Source organism: Grammomys surdaster, unplaced genomic scaffold, assembly GCF_004785775.1.
Source record: "Grammomys surdaster isolate TR1022 unplaced genomic scaffold, NIH_TR_1.0 343, whole genome shotgun sequence".
Classification (NCBI taxonomy): domain Eukaryota; kingdom Metazoa; phylum Chordata; class Mammalia; order Rodentia; family Muridae; genus Grammomys; species Grammomys surdaster.
The window spans coordinates 1,376,184-1,396,544 of NW_021604762.1; the positions used below are offsets into that span (position 1 = coordinate 1,376,184).

At 45.9% G+C, this 20,361-nt stretch overlaps 1 protein-coding gene across 1 annotated transcript in view; it reads right to left on the reverse strand.

The window, feature by feature from the left end:
• Positions 1–20,361, reverse strand: part of Alk (ALK receptor tyrosine kinase) — a 699,186-nt gene that overhangs the window by 14,026 nt on the left and 664,799 nt on the right. The window contains exons 18-26 of the mRNA XM_028778974.1: positions 20,082–20,234; positions 18,343–18,447; positions 16,821–17,007; positions 15,170–15,260; positions 15,011–15,075; positions 13,351–13,480; positions 10,186–10,283; positions 4,889–4,981; positions 1,573–1,674 (exon numbers count right to left, since the gene is read on the reverse strand). Coding sequence (XP_028634807.1) covers positions 1,573–1,674; positions 4,889–4,981; positions 10,186–10,283; positions 13,351–13,480; positions 15,011–15,075; positions 15,170–15,260; positions 16,821–17,007; positions 18,343–18,447; positions 20,082–20,234 — 1,024 coding nt within the window. The remainder of the gene's footprint in view (positions 1–1,572; positions 1,675–4,888; positions 4,982–10,185; positions 10,284–13,350; positions 13,481–15,010; positions 15,076–15,169; positions 15,261–16,820; positions 17,008–18,342; positions 18,448–20,081; positions 20,235–20,361) is intronic.

Consider the following 20,361-nt stretch of genomic DNA (forward strand, 5'->3'; position numbering starts at 1 on the left):
CTCCCTCTCCCTCTCCCTCTCCCTCTCCCTCTCTCTCATAGATTATATATATATATTCTACTCTGCCTCATGATCCCAGCTTAATCACATTCCCCAGGAAGCTTGAGGTTGGGGCATTTGCATATTTGCATTGCTAATGAGTGCCAGAGGATCTGATCTGTAGACCCCACTTTGAGACTCACTGAGTTAGGTTCTGGCAAATGCCACTGGCCCAGAGAGAGCCAAGGCTCTTGCTCACAGTATCTAATCTAGGTCAGAAGGGGGTCCTGCCACTGTGGTGGTTAGAATTAAAATGGCTGGGCCCCATAGAGTGCCTCAGAGGGAGTGGCACTGTTAGGAGGTGTGGCCTTGTTGAAGTAGGTGTGTCTTTGTTGGAGGAAACGCATCACTAGGGGTTGGGCTTTGAGGTCTCAGTGAGCTCAAGCCAGTCCTAGTGGCTTACTCTCTTCCTGCTGCCTTTGGATCCCGATGTAGAACTCTCAGCTACTTGTGCAGCACCAGGTCTGCTTGCATGCTATCATGCTTCCTGCCATGATGATAATGGAATGAACCTCTGAACTGTAAGCCAGCCCAATTTAATGTTTTCCTTTATAAGAGTTGCCACAGTCATGGTGTCTCTTCATAGCAATAAAACTCTAACTAAAGCAGCCACCTTAGGACATTACCATTGAGACAGCTAACAGGTGTGTGCTTCTGGGATTTCATGGCTCTTGATGCAAGGAGGACACACCCTAAACTAGGTCGACTTTGAAACTGTTCTTGTGATGATTGAGTACCTCATGCTTGGTGATGGTGTCGAGGCTGACAACACCAGAGGGACTTTAGGAACCTCTATGATGGGAGAACACAGGGCTTAATGTCAGAGGAAGGACAGGCCACAGAATTCAGAGAGCAAAGGGTTGAGCCAGAGGATTTGGTTAGTTTTTACAGACTTTTAGCCAATTTTCCTACTTGCTGTACCCATACTTTCAATTCCTGGGCATTTGGAACTCTCAGAAGACTGACCATCCTGATTCTGAATCTGAATTGTGAATATGGATGTCAACATTTTTCTCTTCTTGTGGAGAAATGACTTCTCCATGTATTTGTCTCAATCTAACCTGTTTTAAGGTTATTTTCCATCTTTTTTCTTCTTCTTATGGGGTTTAATGCAATTCAGAAGACTCCTTTTACTTATGTGTGTGAGTGTGTGTGTGTGTGTGTATGTGTGTGTGTACAAGTATGTTCGTGCTTTGTGAGGGAGCTTGTGTTGAATTTGCCATTTAAAATGATAAGGGAGTCTCAGTGTGTGGCCTCCCAGCCACTGAAGGCAGCATCACTGGGGAGCTTGGTAGAAATGCAAGTTCATCTGAATCCTATTCCTGATTCATCTGCTCTCAGGGTGGGGTCTGGTGACGTGCATTTTAAGATGCCTTTCTGATTATTCTGATAAATGATCACTTAGGTGCCTAACCATGGCTTCTTCCTCCCGTCTCCCTGGCAAAGGACCTCCCGGAGAATGTGGTCCAGGTGGTCCAAGATCCTCATCTCCAGCCACAGTGATACTTGGAAGAGAGCAGTAGAAAGACTCACCATGTATCTGTTTTAGAGGTAAAGATTCCTTCCATGAAGGCTTCTGGGGGCATCCACTTCACCGGCAGCATGGCACAGCCTCCCTTTCTGTAGTAGCTGGCCCTGTGTGGGGAGAAGGGGAGACTACGCTTAGATCTGAAGGGGTCAATGAACAGAAGCTCTGCCTGCCTGTGAACAAACTGAAATTAAAGACAGGTCCTGGGTGGCTGGGGAGAAGAGCAGGGGAGCACAGATCATTTAGTTAAGAATCTTGGTGTCACTTAGTGGCCCACTGGAGGCTTTGAGGAAAAGATCTATGCAGTGACTAAGGTCCCTGCTAGCAGCTGTTTAGATTTCCCTGTTGGGTTTTGTTTATTATAACTCACAATGAATAACATTACTCCGCCCTTAGAAGTACAGCGTGTTTCTGATGACCTACAGTAATTCAACTTCCAGAATGGGAGGGCTGAGAACAGGGCTTGTGTCTTACTCATTTCTGATCTTCCATGGGAGTGACACAGTGGCATTTCATTCACTGTAGGCACTCAACAAATAATCTAGACAGCTGGCCAGAGGTTGCCTCCCATAACACACCCAGACAGAAGGACACAGGGCTTAGCACATAGATGAATTAATTTATTGGTTTTCATCAGTAATGCCACTGACGCAACTGGCTAATAAGAACTAATAAATTAACTCATTTACCCGTTAAGCCAATTCCACACCTAGTGTTCTGTGCCTGTGTGTGTTATGGGAGGCAGCTTCCCACCAGCTGTCTACACTAATTAATGACTTCAATAAACATGCTCTGAGTATTAGAATGTATCAAGTTCTCTGCCATGTACTGAGGACATAAATAAATCATAGGCTCTCTTTCTCCCAAGGATACAGTTCAGTGGACAAGATACACACACCTGAAATTGCAGCACAGACATTGCACCTGATAATATAGTAGGCATGGAGTTCTGTGGGTGAAAGACTGATTTTCTGTACATATAATAAGGGTAGAGAAAGCGGCAGGTGGTTAGAGACAAAGGCAGCACAGAGAGGCATTTACGGAGCTGGTCAAGTTCTCTTCAAAGACAATTCCTGGCCTAGCACATCTACAAGTGCATGGGACTGGATCGAAGTAAGTGTGGCTGAAGTCTGGAGATAAGGGCTTGCTTTCGTTTATATCTTAAGTGTCCCTAGAAGCCATGTGCTATAGTCTTGGTCACCAGCCTGGAGTACTTCTGGGATGTGGTAGAAATGTTAAGTTAGCAGTTCTCAACCTGTGGGTCTCAACTCCTTTGGAAAACCTCTATTTCTAAAAATATTTACATTACAATTCATCACAGTAGCAAAATTACCATTATGAAGTAGCAATGAAAATAATGTTATGGTTGGGGGCGGTCACCAGAACACGAGGAACTGTATTAAAGCGTCACATTGAGAGTCACTGCTCTAGATGGTGGGACTTATCAGAAGGGAGTTAGGTAACTAGGAGTATGCTCTTGAAGATGTGCAGGCCATGGTCCAGTCATTCTTTTCTTCTATCATTGCTTTGAGGCCACCATGAGGTGAACATGGTGCCATGTGTTCTTGTCCCCATGTACTGTAACACCATAGGCCAGAGCAACAGAGTCAAACCTATGACCATGGACTTAGGGCTCTGAAAACGGGGTCCAGAATCAATATTTTCATCCCTTTAAATTTATCTAGCTCAAGTGTGTGTCACAGAGATGGAAATCCTGACTTCCAGGAAGTTGTCAGAGAGGAAGACCCAGTAAGATAGAAAGAGCTGGATAACACACTACACTGCTGTACTTGAAACTGGAGGCAATCTCCAGTGTCCAGAGAAAGTACAGGAAGGGATGCAGAGACTTGGAGGAGGCTGTGATGGTTAGTGCTGACTCTCAGCAGGACAGGTCTGGAATCACCTGGATGATGAATCTCTCTGGACATACCTATAAGGGATTGTCTTTAATAGGTTCAGTGATGTGGGAAGACACATCCTAGAGGGGAGTGACATCATTCCTTGGACTTGGGTTCTGGATAGGAAGAGGAGGAGGAGGAGGAGGAGGAGGAGGAGGAGGAGGAGGAGGAGAGAAAGAAGAAAAGGAAGAGGAAGAAAGCAAGTTGAGCATGCATTCATCTCTCTCTGCTTCCTGATTGTGGGTGTGATGTGGCCAGCTGCTTCAAGCCCCTCCTACCTTGACTTCCCCCACCACAGTAGACCAGAGCTCTTGAGCCAAGAGCCCCCTAAACCCCTTGCTTCCTTAAGTTGCTTTTGTCAGGGCGTGTATCACAGGAATGAGAAAAGTAGCTAAGATCATGGGTAAAAGGCAAAGTGGAAGATATGACAATAGCTGCTGTAGATGCTCCAGAGATCTCCTCACCGGTTCTGTCCTCCCTCCATGATGGTCGTAAGGTCCCAGCACAATAGTAGCGCCCTGTGTCTCTGGAGTTGGGTATTAATTCTCACCAAAGTTCTCTGGTTTTCAGATATTCTTATGCAACCCTCAGAGAATGAAAGTTCTATGTGTCCACGATCCCACTTAGTTGTGTTAGTGAGTGGGTTAGTTAGCGACCATGCAAAGATCAGCATGCTCATCTCACATATCAGGTCAGGGTTGTAAATAAATAGAAAAAGAAGAAACTAAGATCAGGAAGTAAAAAGAAAAAGAGCAACAGAACCACTGTATTTTATACAAAGACCTAGTGTTTATTACTATTATTATCATTATTTACAGTGTTGAGGACCAAGACTGAACCATATATATATATATATATATATATATATATATATATATATATATACCTTACAAGTATTTTACAACCATGCTGCATCATCATTCTGTCACTGGTAATTTTCATGTCGTTTTGAGAATGTGACAGGGGAAATATAAGAGCAGACAATGAAGCTGAGCTGGGGATTTTGGTGAACTTCATTTCTGTGTCTCTGAGTGTGGGCAAGGCCTAGTACCCTGTCCTTCCTGGGGAGCTTGTGCCTATGATGACGCCAGTGTTCTCATTTAGAATCTCTGAGTGTTGAGGGGAGGGGTTGAGTAAGATATAAAACCCATCTCAAAGCTTCTCACACATCAAGCGTCTGTGCCGTTCTCTGTGTTAGAACATGGCTAACAACTCTGAGGGTTAGAACCCAGGAGATAAGCCAAGACAAACCATGGTAGCAAGTACCGTGGCTCTGATGTCTTGGAAGATGCTCGGTGAAATTTCACGTGGGAAGTTGACAAGATACCAGGTGATCTTAGATATAAATTGTCACAGGCGTCTATTTGAGGAAACTTGCTGGGGGAGGAAGGTGTTGGTGGAGCAAGGCAATTAATCCTCTCACCTGTAGATATCTCGGGCCATCCCAAAGTCTCCAATCTTTGCTATTCTTCCAGCTCCTGGGCAGGTGAGCAGACAGTTTCTGGCAGCAATATCCCTGGGAAGCAAAAACAGATGAGAAAACAGGGTTCTTAATTTTATGCATAAAACATCCTAGGATCTCCACCTTCAGTGAAGTTCAAACGGTGCTTCCCTTCACTGTATTTATGTTATTACATTATCCTTCACTGTGACAGAAATAGCCACATGGATTCAACACCAGGATTAGGAGAACTGGTGGCAAAGTATGGTAGTTTGAATGAGAATTGTCCCTCACAGGCTCACGTATTTGAACACTTCCTGATTCCTGGTTGGTAGTGCTTTTGAGGGGAGGTTGTGGAATTTTGGGGAGGCAGAGGCTTGCCAGAGGCAGCACCTCAGTAGGGGAGACTTTTAGGTTTTTATAGCCTCACCCCACTTCCAGTTCACTCTCTGTGTTTGTGGGTGAAGATGTAATCTCTCAGCTTCCTAGTGTTTCTCTCTTGGTGATGGACTCTCTGGAACTATAAGCTTGAACGAACTCGTTCTCTGATAATTGCTTTTGAATATGGATTTTTTTTAAATTACGGCAACAGAAAAGCAACTAATATAAAAATGCTTAGTGAGAGATGAGTAACAAAGACATCCATAATTTAAAATAGAGCTTGCTGGTCCTTTACTGTGTGATAGGCATTGTTAAAGTCTAATTCTCATTACAATGCACAGGGTATTACAGTGATCCTCACTTTATGAAAAATCTAAGCTAAAGGCAGACTGCACGGGGGCATAAGAAATGCTAGCTGGTTTTAGAATACTGTTCTGCGTAGAGTATAGGTTAGTGTTGGTATTTTGCCAGCAGTTTGAAGAATGTTCCAGAACAGCGTGACTTCAAATTCAAATAGGTTACCACATTTCCAAACATTTTTAGTTCTTCTTTTTTTTTAATAACCAGTATAGTTCTGACACCTGTGATTTTTATCTAGCACCACTGCTGAGCTCTGCAGCGCAGGAGTCACTTTTTCCATGCTCAGAAGTTGGCACTCCGTTCCTGGGCTCCAGATGGCTCTTTCTCCTGCAGCATGCCTCTGAGGTACCACTGCTGGACTTGTCCACCTTGACCCCAGACCTATTCTTCCCCATTAACATACATGTGGGAACTGAGGCCCCGGCCAGAAGTCTGGAATGTGGTGCTAATCATGTTAAAGCCCTGTGCATAAAAAAATCAACAAGTACCTTATGGGGCAACAGATGCTGTTTATCCTTCCAGTGGCTTCACGGAGGTTCTTATCCTTGTTTGAGGTAGAATTTGGAGGATAAACAACTGGCTAAGATGACATCTAAAAATTAGGCTGGGCTGGGGAATTTCTCAGTGGTTAAGAGCACATGCTATGTAAGCATGTGGGCTGGAACTTAATTCCTCAGAACTCATATAAATGCCAGGATGGCGGGGTGGCATGCCTGCAATTCTAGCCTTGGAAGGTGGATTCAGGGACTCTCCAGAGCATGCTGGCTAGCAAGATGAACAATGTAATGAGCTCTGCATTTGACTGAAAGGGCCTGCCTTAGAGAATAGATGGAAAAGTGGTAGAGAATAGTTTCTGACATCAGTCTTGGGCCTCCACATGTAAGAGCACACATGTACAGGCACCTACACATATATGTCAACATATATGGAAAACATAGATGAATATAACACACATACACACAATCACACTCACACACAATCACACTCACACACAATCACACACACACACACACACACACACACACACACACACACACATCGAAGAAGGAAGTAGAAAGCAGCTCAGGAAGGTGGCATGTGTCTATATTCTTAGCACTTGAAAGTCTGAGTCAGGAGGACCTGAATCTGGAGCTATTTTTGGCTGAATAGAACTCCTAGGCCCACCTGGGCTATCTAGTGAGACCCTCTCCTTAAAAATAAAGTAAAAAGGGTCTGGAGAGATGGCTCAGAAGTTAAGAGCACTTTCTGCTCTTGCAGAAGTCCTGGATTCAATTCCCAGCACCCACATGGTGGCTCACACTATCTGTAACTCCAGTTCAAGGTCTGACCTCTATAGGTACCAGACACACACTATGCACATACATACATGTAGGCAAAACACATACTCATAAAAGATGTAAGAGAAATAAAATAAAAGTTTAAATTTAAAATATTTTTAAAAGTACGATTGGGAACCATGGCTTAAGATTTCAGAAAGATGGTCTGGGGTGAGAATCAGATGTTGTTAACCAATTCATAAGGTTGAAGTCAAATTTTTGAGGAGCAGTGGTCCACTAAACTTCCAAACTGAACCTTAAAAAGCATATAATGGCATCAAAATAAAGGAAAAACAATTAGCCACTAATTCTGAAGTGAAATATAATGAAGTAGGTGGGAAAACATTTATATCTCCCAAAAGGTCTTTACACGGAAGTGTGTGAGATCATTGCTTTAAAGGTGACTTTGAGTTTAATGATAAGGACATAATGCCATCAGACACACGAGGGACTGGTAGAATGGTGCATACATCTTTAAATTTCATTAAACCACGTCCAAAATCAATGATTTTAGTGAAGAAAGAATGTGGACGCTTGTGGCTGGTGAGGGAATCCGGTCTGAGTTCAGAAAACAAGCCTTGTGGTAGCTTGCGAATTTGAGGGGCGGGTTCAAGGGTGTTGGGTGAGGGACAGTTACAATGGTAACCGTTGTGGAGTGTCCCAGGAACCTCTTAACTAGTCGGAAGCTGCAAAAGGCACGTCTCTGATTCAAAACTACCACAGGAGCCCAGGAGAAACGCTCTGATAGAGGTGGGCAATTTCCAGACGTTTCCTTTCTTTTCAAACAGGTCATTCAATACAATCCTCACTTGACCTTTGACATTTAATTTCTTGAAAAAGACAAAATGAGAGACTGGGGAGATGACTCAGTTGCTAAAGAACCTGCCATAGAAGTATCAAGAACTGAGTTTGGATCTCCCAACACACAGAAAAAGCCAGGAGTAGTGGCTTAGATTTGTAACCTCATGAGAGACCAAATTTTTTGGGTTCAGACTCCATCTTAGAGAACCTGACCTAAGACTGAACTTAAGTTAACTAAACCTAGCACCAGTTTCCAGGCTACCCCCCAACAAGACCTGTGTCTCCAGGTTACTCCACCAACAAATCCAGTGTCTAGCACCAGGTTCCAGGCTACCCTCCAGGGGTCCCAACAAGACCTGTATCTAGTACCAGTCTCCAGGTTATTCCCCAATAAATCTGCACCTCCAGGTTACAAGCCTGCCCCTAGTACTTCACTTCCTAACAACTACCAACCAGGAGGAGAGCAGAAGTTAAGTTTATGGTTTGGCTTCCAGCACCAGCCAATTATGTTAAAGGGCACAGTAGCCCCCCAATCAGATGCTTGCCAGGCTAGAAACACCCGCCACTCACTTGTCATTTCCTATAAAACCTGATAAGTGTTTGGGCTTTTCTCCACCAAAATCGTCCTGTGGGTTGGTGGTGAGTTAGGCTCAAGTTCCAGCTTGTGAATAAAGACCCTGGTGTGATTGCATCAGATGGACTCCTGATTGGTCTTTTGGGGCTCATGAACGGTTCCTGGTACTACACCCGCACTGGGGAGGCAGACACAGGCAGATCCCTGAAACTCCTTGTTGGACAGCCAAGCTGAAGTGATGAGCTCCGGGTTAAGGAAAGGATTCTGTCTTAATAAGATGGAGAGAGATGGGGGAAGGCATTTGATACCAACCTCTGGCCTCCACATGCGTGTGGCACACACTTGTACCTGCAGTCTACATATGTACATATGTCTACATGAACATGAATGTACTCCCTTCCCCACATACATACATACACACACACATAAAAATAGCAGCAAACTATTACTAAGATATCTCATTCTGATGTCCATGAACCATTTAAAGATCTGGAAGTAGGAATCTTGGGAGAATGTGATCCTGTTACCTCTTAAAGAACATGGGACATCGTCATAAGGAAGCAGATTTCAGATTGTCAGTAAAGGAAATGATCCCTCTGCCAGACACTCTGTGCCAAATGTGGGTGGAATGCTGGAGTGCAGCCATCTCCATGAGAAGCAAAGGCAGACATGAAGTCACCAAGGTGATATACAAATTGGTAATAGATGAATCTAGACTTGGCTCCAAAGGAGGCTGATTTCCAAAGGGGCACAAATTTACCTCAACTGAGAAATGGTATAGCCCAGAGTTGAGGTTTATGGACTGTTTTGGGCACAATAGAAAGGGGCGCAGACTAGGTGGCTTTGGATGAAGGCACAGAGAGTAGTCCTGGCTACCCCTTTGTGTCTGTTTTTTCTACTGATCAGAATGGCTGGCAAGTGGGAAAAGGGGAGAGCCAAGGGGAAGGACTGAGGACCAAAACAATGACTGGGCAGTGTGGGAGGAGGTGGTTTAAGAGAGGTACTGCCTAGTATTAGAGTGACTCTGAGAACTGGGAGAGTCTACTTCCTGACTTCTGGCTTCCTCTCTGGTGTCTGGTGTGTATATGCTTATACATGTCTCTTCTAAATGCTTTCAGGGATTCTATTTTCTACTCTGTGCCTATGTGCACTAACGGCCATGAGCATGCCTTAGATAGTTTCAAGTTAATAAAGAATCTGAGTTTGTTGGACTATCACTGACTGAGCTAGAAGCAAATCATTAGGAAGAGCTTTGCTAATATATTTGACACTTCAGATTTCAGACCAGCTGTGGTCAACAGTCACACGGGAGGAAGCATGAGTCATGGTGACCCCGAGCATCGAGTGTGAGCGTGCCGTCACCCACACAGCACTTAAACCCAAAGTCCATATATGGCAGACCAAAAGTCACAGAGGGAAAGGAAACTATTATTAAGCTTAGATTCAGAGTATTTTAGAAAAAAATAATTTATTGAGCCAGTATTTAGTGTCCAACAATATGCTATGAATACAGGATGAATTGAGGAAAGACTCCTTTGAAGAACCCAGTTTCTAGGTAAGGGGAGTTCAGGGTGATACAGGGCTTGAATGTACAGATAGGAGGACCATAGGGAGACTAAAGTCATTCACCAGCCTCTAGCTAGCCCCTGTGGGGAGGTGTGGAGACTTTAGAAACTCACTTCACACAGGGACAGGGGATGCCTAGGGAGGCAGATTGCCCCTCAAAGATGTCTCATCCAAAGAGTTCTGGAGAGAGACTGAATCTCCTCTAAAAGGGGGAGATCTGCTCCTGGGATCAACAGGGAAGCATTCAGAAAGCTCTGAGGAGATGAAGGCCATTGACTCACCGGTGGATAAAGTGATTTTCCTCCAGGTACTGACAGCCACAGGCAATATCCCGAGCCACATGCAGAAGATCCAACATGGCCAGGGAGGTGGGCTGGTTCTGTGGGAAGACAAGAGGCCGGCTGATGAGGGAAGGCAGGAAGATGGGAAACTGGTTGTTTGTGAGGAGGCTGAGGCCAGTCATGCTGCTCCAGCAGGGGCCTCACCCCTTTAAAACTCAATCGCTTTGCCCTGAAGATGGTCAAGGGATCCATCTTTATGAACAGGTCCCAGGTGAGCTGAAAGTACAGCTGAGGCAGGGGAAGTCTGGGCCACAGGAGTACAGCAGGGCAGACACTTCTTGTTCTTTAATGCAGTTTACATATTTTACCCCATAATTCACATGCATGCTATAACATGATTAGCAAACCTGGGAGAAAACCAATGGTGAATAATGGTTTTGAAATCTTCTATTGTAATGTCTTGCAGTGGTCTGTGTATTTATTTATTGTATTTCCCCATTTGTGTGTGTGTGTGTGTGTGTGTGTGTGTGTGTGTGTTTGCGAGTGTGCAGGTAGGTGTTTATGCATGTGTGTACATTAGAGGCCCCAGGCTGAAGTCAGGACTCACTCACTTTCATTTCAGTCACTGAGGCAGGGTTCTCAGTTGCACCCAGAGCTGGTCAATATGGCTAGTCTCGTCAGCCACTGTTATCTCTAGGAATCCTGTCTCAACCTTCTGTGGCTGGAATTTCAGGCAGGTTCCATGTGATGATGTGGGGACACAAACTCCAGCCCCTTGTGTGGTAAGTACTTTAACCACAAGTGTTTTAACTATTGAGTCATCTCTCTGGCCTTTTTAAAAATGGGGCTGGAGAGATGGCCCAGTGGTTAAGAGCACTGGCTGCTCTTCTAGAGGACTTGGGCTCGATTCTCTGTATTTATAGCAAAGCTCACAATCATATGTAGCTCTAGTTCCAATGCATTTGATGCCTCTTCTGCAGGAACTGCACACACATGGTACACAGACGTATGTGCAGGCAAAACACCCATAGACATAAAAGAAAAGAAATAAATTAAATTATTAAAAGCGTTTTTTAACATTCATTTTCTTTAAGATCTTGGCCTAAAGTGATTTTAAAAAAGAAAACTTATGGAAAGTGCTGGACAATTCAGAGCAATGTAAAGCTACTCTCCACGAAGCCTCTTCCGTGTAAGAGCATAGGCTACGCCATCTGTGGACAATGCCTCTGGCCTCATGACAGTGTCATGAAGGTGACCCCCCATCTTGATCTACATGCCTAAATTTTTTAGTAGTGTGCCATCATCTAGTGTCATATTCATGTCCTTGTGTTTTTGTGCTGAGTTTCTTTTACCAATGTTCCCAGATAAACCTCGAGGTCTCTAGGACCTGGTTTCTGGAGACAGAAATCATCAACAAAACAAAAGAAACTGGAACATTGACTGGGACTCAAGCTCAGGGTTGAACAACCCTCTCACAGGGGTCGCCTATCAGAGATTTGCATTATTATTTATAACAGTAGCAAATTACAGTTATGAAGTGTCAATGAAAATAACTTTATGGTTGGGGGAGTCACCACAACATGAGGATCTGTATTAAAGGGGTTGCAGGATTAGGAAGGTTAAGAACCACTGATCTAGAGGAATTCAGGCCTGGAAACCAGCAAACTCTAGACCTAGAGGCCTAGCCCTTATTTTTCCATCCCAAGTCCCTGGGCTATCTCTCTGCATATTCTGTAAAGATTTACAGGTACACTAAAAGTCACATTCCTTTCTTGTAGTCAACCAAACATCATGAGTTAAGTTGCCTTTGTGACCCTGAGTACATGGAGGAACCCCAACAAACCCTCCAGCTCCCCACAAAACTGTTACTCAAACACTTCAGCAATGGGGAGGGGGGTCTGGATGACAGTGCTCCAATATGTAAAGCTGCTCCCCTGGGCCAGCATGGCAGGAAGGACAGCTTACCGGAGGTGGGCAGAGGTGGGCAGAGGTGGGCCAATGAACAGGGTGACTGCACTGCTACCTGGCTGTGGTTTCATGGACACATAGGTGGGTGTATAGTTAGCAAGAAGAGCTGTCCAAAGGAAAGATGCCACCAAGATTAGATTTGATGGATGGGATGGTAATTCTGAAAAGGGGGTTCTCTCAAGAGCAACCCTCAGATAGTGCCTGGTGTTGAGATCAGAATGGGCAGCAGTTCCTTACTCTGACCTTCCCCAAGGTGGCACTGTAGGGGCAGGGGGCAGTGGAGGCACCAAGGATCTGTTTCTATCGTCTGTTGTGCCTTGTTCTCTGGGACAGTGTTCAAATCTGACCTTTTCCTTCACATATAGGAGGCAGAGAAACCCCATTCCTCATGCCTCTGCCTCCAGTGTCCTTGGGGTTTCCAAGTGACAGGTTCGCAGACACTCCTTACAAGAAATTCTCTCTCTTCTGCATATTCTCTCCTTTAGCCTGAAGAACTCCAGAGCCATGCCTCACTTGAAACGGTGATGCCATGTGTCTGTCTCCATGACTTCTGCCAGCAGCTCTGCTGAGACTTTCAGGGCAAGGGCAGAAGAGGACAGGGGCCTGGCTGGGTGGCAGAGGCAAGTGTGAGAACTCAGTTTTCACCTGCCCAGATGCTAAGGCCAAAGAAAGTGGGGCTGCCCTGTGTTATATGGTGCCTGATGGCCAAGCAGGGGTTGAAGGCTGGGCTTCATGGGTGCACCTGAGAGTTCTTCACAAGTTCTGTCCCTCATACACGACACCACAGGTATACATACTACCTCCTAAATATTCCAACATGTTGTTGTTATTGTTGTACAGAAAACTACACAGCCAGGGTACTGTGTGTATTATATTTGTTTTCGAGAAGAGATCAGTGGGTCTGGAATCTGGATGGAGAGCTGGTTAATGACATGGTTGGCACGCAACGTCCCTCTCTGAGTTTGCTGCTCCAGAGTCAACAGGTCGTGAAATCAGGTTATTGAATCACTTGTGTAGGGCTTCTAGTCTCCTTAGGGCTGGTGCTCCTCCACCATCCACTCTCTGTCTGTCCGATCCTGACCACTCTCTTCATGACCAAATCAAAGGGCTGACTCCTAGGACCCCACCGAGCACGTTACTTCCCTTGCAACCTACTCCCCCTGACATGAGCCCTGGAGAAGACTGGCTCTCACTCACCGGGCGAGGGCGTGTCTCCCTGAGGAAGGACTTGAGGTCTCCACCAGCCATGAGCTCCAGCAGGATGAAGCGGGGTAGGGCTTGCAGACTCACTCCGATGCAGCGAACAATGTTCTGGTGGTTGAATTTGCTACAGGACAGAGGGTGTAATCAAATTTAACTGAGCCAGGTCTGGGACCATCAAGAGAAACAGGACACAGAGTCATGGCTTCAGCAATCATGTTGTGAAGTCATATTCTGTAGATATGGGTGACAGGGGTCTCTGACTGAGCCTGAGGTAAACCTCCCTGGGGAGATGCATAGATTGGGCAGGCTTGGCAGAAGTTGAATTAGCAGGAAAGAATTCTTTTGGAGTTGAAGGAGGACTTTGAGATGACAAAGTACGTATATATGTACTTTGCACGTGTGAGTGTCTGAGTGCATGTATGTGCATGTGTGTGTATACATTTATGTGTGTGCATGTGTTTGTTTGTGTATGTGTGTGTTTGTGTGTATGCATGTGTTTGTGTGTGCGGATATGTTTTTAGTGTTTGCATGAGTAGCCCTGCTGCATAAATTTACACTTGAGTTCTCTAAGGAAGGTCTCAGGCAGAAGTTGAAGGACTGGCTTCTGAAAGGGACAGCATGTGACCTTCTTGGTGACAGGCTGTGAAAGAGCATCAGGAGGAGAGATGGCCCCACTGGCCTCTGCAATCTTCCACAGACTCCACATGGGCCAGGACTGATTAGGACCCAAGGTCCTGAGATTTGGGGATTATCTTCTTGTCATTTTAGGATATGCAGAACAGTGGGGCTAGGAAACCCCAGATGGACACACACACACACACACACACACACACACACACACACATTCTGAGTTGAGAGACTGCTGATTATATGCCGAACTATATCCGTTAATTACTACCTAGTAGGAACATTACATAATTAAGCTCTCCTTCTATGTAATCTTATACTTTTTTAGGTCTTATTTAATACTCTTATATTACACATATAACCAGAAAATAAATATTGTTTTTTAAAGCAGAGTGCTATCCTGGCTGTGTATCTTCCTTATGTTCCAGAGTCTATAAACGTATCACTCAGATAGCTTTGTGTTTTTTTTGCTACTTCAACCTGGACCACTCCAGTCTACTTCTCTAGGTCAGGATGTCTGGAGACATCTTAGCACCAGAGACAGCTGTGAGCATCCTTCTGATCAGAAGGGCAATTGTCTGATGCCCTCAGGAGGTTCCCAGTTTCAATCCAGGCCTGACTCACCTGTTAGGGTGCAGCCTTTGTCACTGTAGATGTGGGGTATGGTGGTCTGCTATCTTTCATTGATTCTCTTTCTCTATGTCCAGGACCTCAGTTCTGGAAGAGTCACTTAAGGGGGCTGGGGTGGAATATATCATCTAATGTCAGAAGTGAGTTTGCTTTCCTAAGTGAGCATTGGGAACCAATGGCTAACACTGGGAAGCTGGCTGTAGGCAGAGTGCTACCAATAATTAGGCCTCAGATACTTCCTGAGGTAATCACTGGGGTTGTTCCACTTCAGGGGTCCTTCTGCTTGTTGTGTGGGTGGGACCAACACACCCTGTTTCCTCTAGAGATACCTATCCATTAGAAAGATCTTCACAGGCCTTGTGGGCTCGGGGGAGAGGCCAGGCCTCTGTGCCTTTACCTGATGATCAGAGCTTCCATGAGGAAGTCCAGTTCATCTTGTTCTGAACATACTTCCGGCAGCGTCTGGAAGGGAGAGTGGGAGAAGGTGGCTGTGAGCTTCGGGCTGTAGCCTACAGGGACCTCAGGCTAAGGCTGGGCGGAAGGTGGAGCCCCTCACCTTTACAGCCACTTGGAGAGGGCTTGGGTCATTGGGCATTCCAGATACCTGGCCTTCATACACCTCCCCAAATGCGCCATGGCCTAGGCCCCTGTACCAAGAAGACAAGATAAGTCACAGTTAAGTGAGCCACAGGCAGCTGGGGACCTGGAGATCGGTGTCACACTCAGTGTACACACACAAGAGGAAGTGTGACCACTCAGGAGTCACACCTTCAGCTTCACCACATCACTCTGGGCCTCCATTTCTTTTCTTTTTAAAATTACCTTATTTTATTTTTTAAACTGAAAATAAATATATTTTCATACAATTTATTTTGATTGTGGTTTTCCCTCCCCCAACTCCTCCCAGATCATTCCCACCCCCACCCACCTAAATCTACACCCTTTATTTCTCTCGCTCATAAAAAACAAACAGGAATCTAAAATAATAATAATACGAAGAAGACAAAAACCAAACAAACCAGTCAGAATAGGACAAAACAAACAGAAAAAAAATACCAAAAGGAACACATATAGACTCAGAGTCATACACATTCATACACACAAAAATTCCATTAAAAAACACAAAACTAGAATACACAAGCAAAAGACCTGTAAGGTAACAAGAAGAGGGGGAGGAGGAAGAAGAGGAGGAGAAAGGAAGGAAGAGGAAAAGAAAGGAAGGAAGAGGAAGAAGCAGCAGTAGCCCAGGCAAAGCATTACGAGTCAGGAAACCACTCAAAATACTACTGAGTTCATTTTGTGTGGGCCACCTCCTGCTGGGCATGGGGCCTGCCCTTAAGTGTGTTTGTATAGCCTCTGAGAATGTTAGAGAAACGAATGTTTGCTCTGTGAGTGGGCCTCCGTTTCTTTTATGAACTCTGGTGAGAACAGGTCTCCTAAGGTTTGAGGTTCACAGGCTGAAAAGCAATCCCAACTGTGAGGTGTCAAGAGTATGGAGAATTAGTGTCGTGACAGGAGGTGATTCAGACGAAGCAAGGTCGTTAGGGTGGCGCATCCCATGGGTGGGTCCTGGTGGCTTTGGATGCCCAGCTCTGTCTTTGCCAGCAAGAAGGTCATCAACAGATATAGTCATAGACCTTGGATCCTAACTCTGAGACCAAGAAAACCTCTTTGTTACTATACCTATCCTGTGGTATTGGATTACAGCACACATAAAATAGATCAAATACAGGTCTAACCAGGGATTCATGAAAACAGTCAAATGTTTATTCACTCAATGAAGATTTAGTGAGTTCCTGGTATCTGCTAGGGACAAAGGTAGGGGATGACTCGTGTCTAAAAGAGGGTGATGCTTCTGGGGACAGGGGCAGGTGATTGACAGATCCTTGCTGTGGGGTGTTGTAGCGGATGATAGAGGAAATCATGGGTGCTTTGGAGGCTCAGAGAGCAGCGTTGGGGCCAGGAATCTTCTCAACAGTGTGCAAGTTGGACTTTGAGAACTTGATTTATCCTTTTCATTCCATAAATTGCACAAACACACAGGGTGTTGAAATAAGCAAACATTCCCATGAGCCTCTGAACATTAAGCCTTGTCTCTCTGAGAGGCTCGGAGTGTACCCAAGGATGGCTGTCCATGCTCCTTGTGGCTAGAGGAGGCCAAGGCACAGAGAAACCATCCAGCCCTGGAACAGTAGCGGGAAGCTCACCGGATGAGGGTGATGTTTTTCCGTGGCACCTCCTTCAGGTCACTGATGGATGAAGTCTTGCCAGCAAAGCAGTAGTTCGGGTTGTAGTCGGTCATGATGGTGGAGGTTCGTAGCTTGCTCAGCTTATACTCAGGGCTCTGCAGTTCCATCTGCATAGCTTGCAACTCCTGGTGCTTCCGACGGTACACTGCAGATAGATGGGTGTCCACTGTGAGGGGGCTGAGCTCAGCAGAGGTCACCTCCTCCAGACCCTGAGCTTTAAACTTCCCTATCACTGTTAACAACACTAACAATGTGATTAAGCATATCAAAGTATTCCTTCACCACGGAAAACAAGTGTGAAACTTAAAATCACCTAACTGGCATATATTTTATTGTGTCATAGAGGGATGGGGTTTTGTTTCTGTTGCTGTGCTAAAACAGCATGACAAAAGCATGTTAGGGGAGAAAGGGGTTACTTTGGCTCACAGTTTGTCACTGTGGGGACATCAAGACGGTGAGAACCTGAAGTGGTTTGGGAAGGGGAGAAAGGCATTCCTGGACTCAGCTCACATTCTCCCTTTTAAAATACAGTCCAGGGGTTGTATTTTAAAACCAAACCTGGGGTGGGACGGCGCTGCCTCTTTTGGGATGGGTCATCTCATGCCAGTTAACCCAATTAAGAAAATCCCTCACAGACATGTCTACAGGCCACCTAAATTAGACAACTTGTCACTGAGATGATCTTCTCAAGTTATTCTAGACTGGGTCAAATTGAAAAACTAAAACTCGCCCTAACAGATGGACATGCCAGGATTTTATTAGGGAGAGGGCTGAGAGCCATTAGGAACAATAAGAGGTTAGTAAGCGGCATCCTGGAGGCCACACAGCAGAAAGATGTTTTAGTGAGGTTCTTGGGGACATTTTGGGACCCAGGATGGCCATCAGAGTTATCTCAGGTTTCCTATGAATGAGTCTGCCTGAATGATTCTGGGCCATTCCCTCTGCCTGGCTTCTTGTCTCTGCTTATCTATCAGAGCATCTTATTGTCCATATTGAGCTTCTGTGACCTGAGATGGTCTCACCTTGGTCGGATGGAAGGGGCTCTGAAATCAGTTTTAAATCTCTGGTTGAGTGGGAGTATTGCTGGCTAGTATGGCTTGAGTCACATAGACACAGGGAGTGGCCCTAGCTATGACCAGGGCTCCTTCAATAACAGAAGAGCTGACAGTGAATATGGGGTGCAGGAAGAACGTTTTCCATTGTGTTGGGCAGCCAGGGGGCACTGAAGGGTACCCATCTCTGTGAGCAGCCAGGGGGCCATGCAGAGTTAAAAATCAGCATCAGAGACTCTTCTCTGAAACTGCAGATTCTCTGGTGGATAGAGGGTTGATGGTTCTGCTCTCATTTGGCCTAGTAGCCCACTGAGGTCTGGAACCTATCAAGGCAAGGTGATACCTTGGTGTCCATGTATATCCTGAGACCCTATTCTTGTGGGACTTGCTTTGTCTTTTCAGAAGCCCTGTTGCTCTGGCATACTCACCAATCATGATGCCGGAGAATGCCAGAACGAGGGCAGCCACCAGGGCAGAGGTCACAACGGAGAGGATCAGTGAGAGCGGCAGGTGGGGTTCCGGGGTAGGCGACACTGGAAGACAGGTCCCGATGGGGCACTGACCACCATGCTGATTCTCCTCTGAGCAGGTCCCAAGTCAGAAATACCCTCCCCAGCTGGAAAAGCCACCTGCTGTTTCAAGTCTCTGAAGATCTTGTCACACCTCCCTTTTCAGGAGACCACGGGCCCTAAGCAGGCTCATCCTGGTCTCAGAGGCTCCCAGCAGTAGCTTTCGGGCAGAGGGAAAATTCAACAGGGATGAATATCAATCTTGGGTGTTGGTTCCCAAAACCAGCTGCAGGAGGATGGGATGCAGACAGAAGGGAAAACAGGAGTGGACATGGAAGAGACTTGGGGACCTTAGGGGACTGACTCCATACTCAATAGGACCCAGAGGTAGGGTCCCTTGGTGACACCCTCAGAAGTGGAATTACTTCTTATGGCCTTAGAACAGGAGAAGGTCCTGTGAGCCCCATCCTGGCCAGACTATGTGCTCTATTCACAAGACTACCCCTCCCTTCCTTTTCCTCCCCTTCCCTTCCTGTCCCTTCCCTTCCTTCCTCTCTCCTTCCCTTTCCTTCTCGTTCTTTCCTTCCCTTCCTTTTTCCTTCCCTTCCCCTCCTCTTCCCTTCTCCTTTCTCTCCCTTCCTTGCTACTACCTCTAACCCTCCCTTTCCCTTCTCCTACCCCCCTTTTCCTCTATTCTCCCCTCCTTCCCTCCTCTCTCTTCCCCTCTCCTCTTCTCCCCTCCCCTCCTCTCCCTTCCCCTTCTTTTGCCCCTCTTCTCCTCTTCCCATTTTCTTTCTTCTCCCTTCCTTTCCCCTTCCTCTCCCATCCTTCCTTCTTCCTTTTCCTTTCTTCTCTTCCTTTCTCCTTCCCTACTCTTTCTCCTCTCCTTCCCATTCCTTGTTTCTTTACTATATAGTTTTCTCTCTTCCTTTCTTTCCTTCCTCCACCCATCATCTCCTTTGGATTGAAGTCGGGTCTAGTGTACATACTGAGCTACATCCCCAGACCTTTGTGTAGTTTTTACTTTAAGACAGGATTTGATTAAGTTACACAGGCTAGCTTTAAACGCTCCCTGTAGCCCAGGAAGGCCTTGATGTTTCCATTCTTCTGTCTAGGGCTGTAACACCAGGTCTGGCTTGGATACTATGTATCCAAAGGGAGATACATAGAATCCAACACATGGAATGTGTTCAGAAGAGGGACTCTAGGATGGAAGCAGGCTTAGAGCTCTATCTGTGTGGTCAAAACAAAAGCTATTGAATATGGGAGAGACTCAAAAACAAAAGCATCCTCATCCAGTGTGTGTGCTAAAGGTTGTGTCCAGTCAGGAACCATACACAGGAAGTTCAAAGGCACAGGGCCTGGCTCTGAAACTCCAACACAGGGGTGTCTTAGGAGGGCTAAGGTCCCTATTGCTAGGTACTTGAGTGGACATACGCTATCTGGCCCCTTGGTAGAGATGTCTCAGGTTTTGCTTCCTGGCTGCGGTAAGGGGGTAGGCAATTCTGAGACTGCTTCAGGTGCCATACCTTTCATACAAGGTCTCTTTGCTCAGTTGCCAGAATATGAACAAGAGACAGACAAGATACTTAACAACTGGGAGTGTTTGGTTGGCTCAAGCTTTGGCCCTCTTCCCCTCCCCAACTGCTGTCCCTTACCAATGCAGGAGACACCATCGTCAGCCAGCACGGTCCCGTGGTCACAGAAGCAGATGACTTTGTGGCTCTCGGGGTCCATGTGACATTCGTCTACCTCACAGTGACTGCAGTTTAGATAATGCTTGATATTCACTTCCCCATGGCCCTCCATCACTGGTGACAAGGAGGGAGGATCAGTCTCAGGCGGAACATGAAGATCAATCACCCTGTACCCTCAGGTCCCCACCTTTGAACTTTATCTCTGGCTGCTTGCTGTGGATTCTTGGGGTCCCTATCCCAG